At 53.0% G+C, this 9059-nt stretch overlaps 1 protein-coding gene across 1 annotated transcript in view; it reads right to left on the reverse strand.

Moving 5' to 3' along the window:
- PTCHD1 (patched domain containing 1) overlaps window positions 1-1405 on the reverse strand; it is a 40285-nt gene extending 38880 nt beyond the window's left edge. The window contains exon 1 of the mRNA XM_076356247.1: window positions 981-1405. Coding sequence (XP_076212362.1) covers window positions 981-1331 — 351 coding nt within the window. The 5' untranslated portion in view covers window positions 1332-1405. The remainder of the gene's footprint in view (window positions 1-980) is intronic.
- Between the last annotated feature and the right edge of the window lie 7654 nt (window positions 1406-9059).

The raw sequence follows: 9059 nt of genomic DNA on the forward strand, positions 1-9059 counted from the left end.
GCCACACCTCTGGTTATTTGTAAAGGTTCCTTTCCTTTTTCTTGGGCGAACTTGACCCTCTTAACACACAGTTTTTGCATCTGTCCTCCCTGTTTTTCCTTCCAAGATTGTTCAAAACTACTGGGATGTAAACTAGAGTACCAGCTTCAACAAATGCAGATTTCCGACATGTTATGACATACAGTACAGTGAGATGTCCTGTTAGATTGTGACTCGCACGCTCTGTGCCGCTCAAGTGACAGGGAAAGATGCTGCCCGCTCTAACTTGAACCGGCAGCACAGGCTGCACCGTGCCTGCAATCTACAGCTGAGCTGGATTTTTCTTCATCTATCAAACCAGCATTTTCTGTGATGGTGGGTTGGGAGTGGAGAGGAAAAAAATACTACCCGCTAAAAATAATCAGCTGAGTTATGCCACTTGCCTCCAACAGCAGCGAGAAGGAGGTTTTGTGCTACCCCTCTCCAGGCAGAAGTGCAGCCCAGACACAGCAGCAGCCCCCCAAAGCATTCTCGGCAGCTTGGCAGATTGGTACCTAACTGTTTTTGAAGTTTGAGTTTATCAAAGCCCGAGCCGCCTTAAGTCGGGAGCACGACTGCAAGGCGAGTACAGAGGCACCGAAAAATTATTTAAGCAAGCAGCCTGCCCTTCTCGCTCACCCAAAGCAAATAAAACCAAAACAGGGAAAAAAGAAAAAGAGAAAAAAAAAGGGGGAAGACAGCGGAGCCCGCCGGCGCTGGCAGGGAGCGCGGTGCCGGCTCCCCGCGGCGGGCAGGCATCCCAACTGTTGCAGGGAGGTGACCGGGTAGCCGGGGTGGCAGCGCCTGTGGCGGGCGGGCAGGGGCCAGCATGCACGGGTGGGTCCGTGCGTGCGGGCAGGTGCGGAGACCGGGCTCGGGGCTGGCGGGGAGCGGGGCGCGATGCGGGGCGCCGGGCCAAGGCGGGGTGGCGGTGCCCGGTGCCGGGGACCCGCCGCGGTTACCTTGAGGATGAGATCGGTGTGGTGCTGGTCCAGCATGTTGGCCTTGCGGAAGGAGGTGATGATCACCCTGCCGTACCTCCCCGGCGTCTGCAGGTCGGAGTAGAGCCGGTGCTTGGAGCGGTTCACCGGGAAGAGGCTGTCCACCAGGTTCCTCTCGATCTTGGCCAGGCTGTGCGTGGGGGCCAGGAGGTGCTCCACGCTCTCCTCCACCTGGTAGCGGCTGAAGCTGGCGCCCAGCAGGATGGAGATGAGCACGGGCGCCGAGGCGAAGAACACCGGGTGGCTGGCGACGAAGTGGCCGAGCCGGGAGAAGGACGTCCCCAGCCCCCTGTGCAAGACCTGCCGCAACATCCTAGTGCGGAGGGCGCGCAGGAGGGCGAGCGCCGCGCCGGGGCCCCCGCAGCTCCCCCACGGCCCCCGCAAGACCATGGGGCAGCCCCGCCGGGCGCCGCCTCCCCGCCGGCCGCGGCTGCGGGGGGCCGGGGGCCGCCGCCGCGCGTGTGCGTGTGTGTGCGGTGTGTGTGTGTGCGCCTGCCCGCCTGTGTGCGTGCGCGGGGCGGCTCGGGCGCTCGTCCTCCCGCAACGCCGCCGTGCCCGAGAGGAGTTTCCCAGCGCCTCGTTGCCTGACTTGCCAACCCGCCGCCCCTCGCCGCGGCCGCGGAGCGGCGGCGCGGACCACCGGGGGGGGGGGGGGGGGGGGGGGCGGGCGGCAGCCCCGCCGCCGCCGCCGCGGCCCCGTCGCCCCTCGCCGCGGGAAGGGGAAAGGGCAGGGGCAGGCGCCGCTCGCCGCTCCCCGCCCCCGCCGCGGAGTTTGCGCGGGAGCGGGGCTGCCCGCAGACTGCTGACTAATCCCCCGGCCGCGGCAGGCGGCCCGGGCGCGGAAAGCCCTCCGCGGCGCCCCCGCCGCCGCCGCCCTCCGCCCAGGGGCGCGGGGCCACGCCGGGCGGCGCCTAGCACGGGGCGGCGGGGCGCAGCGCGGCGCCTCCCGCCGGGGCCGCCCCGCGGGCCGCGCTCGGGACGCCGCGGCGCGCCCCGCTCCGCCCGGCTGCCGGCCGGCTCCGCCCGTCGCCGTCGCTGGCACCGCCGCGCCGCCCCATCCCCGCCCCGCCCGGGCCGCCGCCCCCGGGACGGCTGGGTAGCGCAGGCTGCCCGCGCCCCCGACGGGCGGGCGGCGGGGGCGCGGAGCGGCCGCCCCCCGCGGAGGGGGAGTTGGGTGTGTTTCGTGGGGGGCTTTGGCTCGGGGACCCGCCGCCCGAAACGTCTGGGCCCTTCCCCCGGCGGCGGGGGCGGGCCGCGTCCCGCGGTGCCCGACGGCGCGCCCCGCGCTCCCGCCGCGCAGCCTACCGCGGCGGCGCCGCCAGCGCGGCACAGCCCGCCGGCCCCGCGCGGCCCGAGTGGGCATGTGCGAGCGGCGCCGCACATGCCCATTAGGGAAGCCGGGCGCCGGCGGCGAGGCTGCCCCTGGCCGCGTCGCGGTCCCCGGCCGCCCGGCATCGTCCCCGGAGCCGCCCCGGGCTGCCCCGGCAGCGCCCCGCGCGGGGAGCGCCGGCCCCGCCGCCGCTGCCGGGACCGTGCCGTGCCGTGCCGTGCCGTGGCGGGGGAGCGCGTTGCCGCTCCCCTAACCGCAAGCCGGCGACCCCGGCGGCGTGTGGCTGAGCGCGCTGCCCACCTGTGCGTAGGTACACCCCGTCCCCGCGGGGTGCGATCGGGGGGGGGGGGCGGCCTCGTTTTTAAACACAAATTGCAATTAAATAACAGGAACGAGCAGAAACGCTCGTGTTGGTCGTGTCAACTCTGGCTATTGGCATATTCGGGCACGCTGATTCCTACCGCTGTCAGCTGGCCCTAGCTGTTATTTCTCAAACCAAAGGTGCTGGGATTAGGAGTCCAGTTACTACCCAGGCCGGTGGGTTTACAAATCGGCGGAAAGGAAGTTTCTGTTTGACAGCTGTTAACACCTGTTGCTGCGTGAAACAGCAGCTGCTCCCTGTTTTGGTTATTGGTAGACTGACAGTCATCCTTGCTTTTACATTTCAGTAGTGTATGACCTAAGCTAATGTTTTGGCACGGACTCTTCATGCACAAAACCTCCTTGACATCATTCCCGTCTCCTCACTCACAGCTAGGTCACACAGCTCGAATGCTGAACTCTTTCCACGTTCCACCGCTTCTCACGTGGCGAGCGAGTGAACGGCTTGATTGAGCAGTGCCGAGTTAAGGCCAGCAAGGTCCCCACGTCCCCTGGCTCTTCTGGGGTTTGTGCCCAAGTCCAGGAAATGCTCCAGGCAGTACTCTGCCTGCGGGGCCAGCGTGGCTCCATCTAGAGTGCCCAATCCAGGGGTGCTGGGGTTTGTAATACGATCGTGCCCCTGCTCGGTTCCACTCCCACGGAGGTGGGTCCCCACTGCTTCTATCAGTCCTACATCGGTTTATGAAAAAAATTTAATTTGAATATAATATGAAGAAAACCTCAAAGGTGGAAATAGAAGCAGAAGCGCAGGCATGGGAGAGGATTGGGCCCAAGTTTGGGTGAAGTTCGGTATCAGGTCAGGCCTCGGAGCCGAGGTCTCTCGTCTCCCCGTCCAGCGCTCTCCCCTCGCTGCCCATTTCCAGCTGCGCACGGGTCATAGCATAGGCTTGGCCACATTGTTGTGTATTAGGGGGAAACATCAGGATGTGCCTAGTGCTTTATGTCATTCGCAACAAGGAAAGAGCTTTTGTCATTGCTGCCGACAGTATCACCTGCGCTGATTTTTTTTTTTTTGGTCTCCATTAAACATATTTTATCATTATTAAAAATGAAGGGGATTATTAATTATTTCAGTAACCACCCAGTGGCTGATTCACAGTTCTCCAGCGTACCTCAGGAAAACTAGTTTGAGGACCTGACATCCAGCCCAGTTCTCAGCGCATTAACATTGGGTAAGCTCGAGGTGACCCCAGGAAGAGTATATCCATTTTGCGGGGGCAGAGAGGAAAACCGATGTATCAGCAGTTCTGCGGGATGTTGCTCTGTCTTCCCAGACCAGTGTCTGTTTTATTGCCTGTTGTAACCAGCATCAGACTGCACTGTTAACTGCGGTGGAAATGATATCTTCCCAAAGGTAGACATGGGTTTTCACTCCACAAAATTCTGCCTCCCCTTGGCCCAGGGAATTGCCCTGCCTTTGACTGTGGGGTTGCCCATAGGGGAGGGACATACGGGGTGGGATGTGAGGCAGCTTGACACGTGCTGCTGGAAACGCAGCTCAGCTATGTGTGCTGTAACTGCACTGAGTGAGAATGTTACAATGCCGCAAGCGTCCTGTGGATGTTGCCAAACCAGAGGGGAAACCTGACTCTGCAGATAGCGAAGTCACCTTGTTACTGACCGTCACTGCTCTGGCACTCCAAAAAGTGCCATCAAAATATGTTCTGTGGTAATGAGGTTGTCAGGAGCGGAGCAGCTGGAGGCGTCCCACAGTACTCTGTGAGGAGCAAAGCATGGTTGAGCTCTCGCCTCTGTTGTACGGGAAAGCTCCAGTAGCCGGAGCTCTTGCTGGTCACACGTGCTGGGCGGTGCACGTTAACCTGCTAATCATTGACCGGCTCTGCCTATCTTTTGGAGGAAATGGACGGGTAGGATTTCTGTCACGTGTACGTGCTACTCTGCTACAGCTCTGAATGGCGCTTTACAAAATAGATAATGATGTCTCATTGCTCTAGAGAGTTTCCAAACTAAATTAAGAAGAGAACGATGGGAAGAGATGACCATACAATGAGGTGCAGATGCTGGGAAGAGGGATAATGAGGGGGAGGACAATATGATTATGTCCTTTCAAAGCAAACGCCTCAGGGCAGCTACTTGTGGGGACAGAGTGTAAAAGGGAGATGGGGAAGACGTGACTCATAAAGACGGCATCCGCACAGGGTTCAAGTCTGCTCTCAAGAGCAGGCCTGTCCGCTGTGAAACATTTGTTGACTCCCAGACCTGCGCAAAGAGACTGCCTCGACCCACGCTTAGGAGCTCTCAAGGCCAAACAGGTTCGGTGGCTTAGCATGAGGCCATGCCCCACCGTTCCCGGGGTCTGCAAGGCCTGGATGGGTCAAGGACCCCACAGCCCAGGCCACAGGGCTTTAGCTCTTTGCAAGCACAAGCAAGATGCTTTGAGCATCCAGAAATGAGCGTCGCTCTATGCATCTGCTCAAATCTTATGATGGCAAGTTTTAAAACTAATGTGAGAGGAAGAAGTGGACAAGGTTTTATTTAAAATAACCTCTTCCTCCTACCTCCCCAAAAGGGGTCCAATGAAAGAAAAAGCTGAGAGAAGTGTTGGAGGAGGGGATTCCTGATGAGTAACTTCAGATGAGTGAAGAGGGCCTAGGGGAAAGGAAAGGTGGCAGGAGCAGCTGGGATGGCTGTGGGAGGTATGCAGAGAATCAGGATTTTGCGTTGTTTAGTTAGGCATGAGGAACCAGAGAAGATATTTTAAGAGTGTGTGCAGGGGATTTAGTGCTGCGAATAGGGAATGATTTTTGCAACAGAGCACTGAGCAATGTGTGATGCAGGTTCCAGCTGGAGCTTGGAGAGAATGAGGTTACCCACAGTGAGGAGATGGGTAACAAAGACCTTTTTTTTTTTTTAAAGGGAACTAAAAAGAAAATTTTCAAGGAGAGTTTAATAATTATGGCTAGATTCTTAAGGGATGCAAAACCTTTTTCACCGAAGTTCTCTGTGTTACGCTCATTTATACCTGCTGAAAGTCTGAGTGGTGACGTGCGAAGACATTGTGCTTTGTGCCAAGGGATCAAAATGACATGTGGCCGGCCCAGGATGGCTGGGGAGAGCAGTAGCTCTCATCGCATCACCCGATCGAGCCCTGCTCTGTATTTCTTGCCCTTAGGTCTGGGACCTGGGCCAATGCCAATTAAATTGGTGAGGGCACAGACAAGGTTAACGATAAAGTTAATCTCCCATTGCTGATTGGTGAGGGAACCTCACAACTTGTAGCTTTTGTCTGTTTGCAGTTAACAGAAGAGTGAAGCAGAAGGAGGCCTCCTCCTTATTTCCAGCCTGGGTCCCATCACAGTAGGAAGATTACCCAAAAGTATTACTCTTTTAACTGATACATGCAGCACTTCACCCGCGAGGATGGCAATTTGCTTATACTGAAAAGGGCTTTCTGGAAGCAACCATGGCAAATTGTAAGCCGGTCTCAGTGCAGTTAATAGTTTATATTTAATCAATGAAACTGTTCACTTTTCTCTTTTTGTCTCCTCAGTCCACCTTCTTTTGGCTGGCACCAAAGATTGGGGCATCATGGGCACAAACAGCGTGATCAGAGTTTGAGAACCCTAAAACTAAGGTGATTTTTTTAACTCTGCAACCAGAGAAAGCAGAAATGAAATAGAGAATCAAAGCAGAATTTTTAGCATGTGTGATCTCTCTCAGAACAAGTCCTTTGGGGCATGAAGGATGGGGCTATCTGAACAATGGCTGCCTTTTAACCCAACATACAAACCATGAAGCAATACCCTGCCAAGGGGTGGCCACGCATTTTGCAACCTGCATCCACAGATTTCATTGCCAGAATTCAAGATGGCTGATTTCTTACCTCCTGAAACAGGCTACTGACAAAATCACTTGTGTTGAAATTTTTCCTTCAGCATGTGTAAGCCCCTAGTGTTCACCAAACGGAACGGAAGAGAGAGGTAAAGAAGAAAAGCTATGGCTGTGCACGCACTTTGGCGTTGCACTCCCCAGTGCCCTGACGTTCTGCCACCCGTGACAGGACATACATACCCTAATTGGACTTGCTAATGCAGATCTTGGGAGAAGTCACAGGAACTGGAATATCTTTTTGCATCAGCTAAAAGGCAAGAAATCCTCCCTCCCGCTCCTGCATGACAACATCTCCTTTTTGCAGGAGATGTAATGTCCTGTAAAATGCAAATACATAAATGCTCCTTGCTGGCCTGTTCCTCCTACTGGATACAGAGATATATAAAAAGATTGTAAATCACCAAGAAATACTGATAGCTGGCACCTGATTCTTTCCTGAGTGCCCTGATGGTCACTCTTCGGCAGCTCTTTGCTGATTCATGAGGACTGCTAAGAGAAAGCGTGTGTGACTTATCTTTTATAGAGTGTAATAAAAAGAGGGAAGTGCCCTGTGTGGCTGGAACTGCAGTTCTGTGGTCTGTCTCTGAGATGCTCCATTAGCCTGCTGCTGGCAGTGATGACACAAAAATTGGAGATCCCCGACTGTACCATTAACATGAACAGATTGAAAAAACAAACTGGAATGTAACAGGGAGCCTGTGTTTTTTTTTCTCTGCTTGTATGAAAACTCAGTAGAGGGGAAGGGTGGTTCTGTTCCCTCGCATATTGGCGTAGGCTGCACAAAAACACAGCTCTGCTTTTATTAGGGTTCTCCCATATTATGTTAAATCTAGACTTACTTCTTAAGCTGAAGCCTTTGAACCATCGCTCTCTGGCTATAGTTTTGGCTAGGCCACCTGATATTTGTGATTGACCAGATTATTAATCATGGCCACTCACCGGTTTATTTTAAAACAGCGACTGCTGACACTTCCGCCAGCCCTTAGGGAAGGGTCTTTCCTTCGCCATAAACAATAATGGCCTGAAAAAAAGTCCTTCCTTGCAGAAAGATGGATTAAGTTCTTATTTTGAAATGCAGTCTAAATGGTCCTGATGTACTGAAATGTTACAGCTAATATAAGCAGACGAGTCAATTTACAGCTTTCGTACTACATTTTAAGAAACAAAACAAGCAGACAAGACAGCACAATAAATCTGCCTGGTGTTCCAGTCTGGTTGTTAATTGAACGCAGTTGTATCAGATAACTGGATGATGCAGCTTCCTAAAGAAATAGGAAATGCACGAATTTTGTCAAGATCATGAATTTGTCCAAAGAAGTAGAGGACAGACTTAAACAATATATTATTTGGGAAAAAAGTCTGTGAGCCAATGAAGAAGCGTAGCAGTGGATGTGCTATCCTGTGTACACAACACAAAGTTCATATTAGAATAACCCTGATGATACTAGAAAAACTATTATATTATTCAGGATTCAAGGGAGCAAAAGAAAAAAGAGTTATCATTTGTAGATAAATTATTTTAGAAAAATAGGAATTTATAATTTAACTATCAGAGTTAAGTGTATAAAATGTATGGCTTCTTTGCCTTAAGAGTAAAGCACTGCTTTAAGAGACAAACAAATTTTAGTATAAAACAAAACATTAACTGGGAGTTTAGTAAATATGTCTGGAGACACTGGGATTTTGGCAGAGTGTAGCTCCTAGAACAGTGTGAATGTTTTTTTTCTGTTTATGTGTCTTCATGGAAAGCTGGGCAAAACAAGTAAGTTGCAAGTGAAAGCAGAAGAAAACACATGGAGCTGTTGAAATAGGTTAGCATCTGATTTCAAATTTAGGAATAAATGTATACATATGCACACATATATACACATATATACACATATATGCACATATATATGTGAATGCACACACACATGTACACCATATAGATATATGGCAGATATGTAAATGATTATATATTTACATAGACAGGCTTAAATGAAAGAAAGGGACATTTAAGTCCCTTAAGTTAGAAAGCAAAACTTTCTAACAGTAACGTCTTTCTAATACTGATGTGGAGCACTAGGGTCACCTGGGAAGGGTGTAGGCTTTCCAGCATTTGAGGATTTTAAAAGCAAGCTGGATAAATGTGTAAGGTGTGATGTAAGTATTGCTAATCCCACCTTGGGGTAGAAAAATGGGCTCAGGTGTCCTTGAGGTTTCTGTCAGCCAGCACTGTTTCCTGTGACTCCAGGATATAGCCAAAGGATAGGTTAGGTGTTACACATCCACATCTGAAGAAGTATAAGAAAAATGGCCTGTGATTTGCAGATGCAGAGACACTTATTACTGAGCACAGAGGACAGCTCCTCCCTAGCTCACCTACAAGAACAGAAAACATGGGCTTGGTGGTAGTCCCTGGCACAGCAGCCAAACTGTATAGACAGGGCTGATCAGCCTATTTCTCCCCCGCCTTACTGCTTCACGTTCTGACTTAT

This window comes from Aptenodytes patagonicus, chromosome 1 (genome assembly GCF_965638725.1).
Source record: "Aptenodytes patagonicus chromosome 1, bAptPat1.pri.cur, whole genome shotgun sequence".
Taxonomy (NCBI): Eukaryota; Metazoa; Chordata; class Aves; order Sphenisciformes; family Spheniscidae; genus Aptenodytes; species Aptenodytes patagonicus.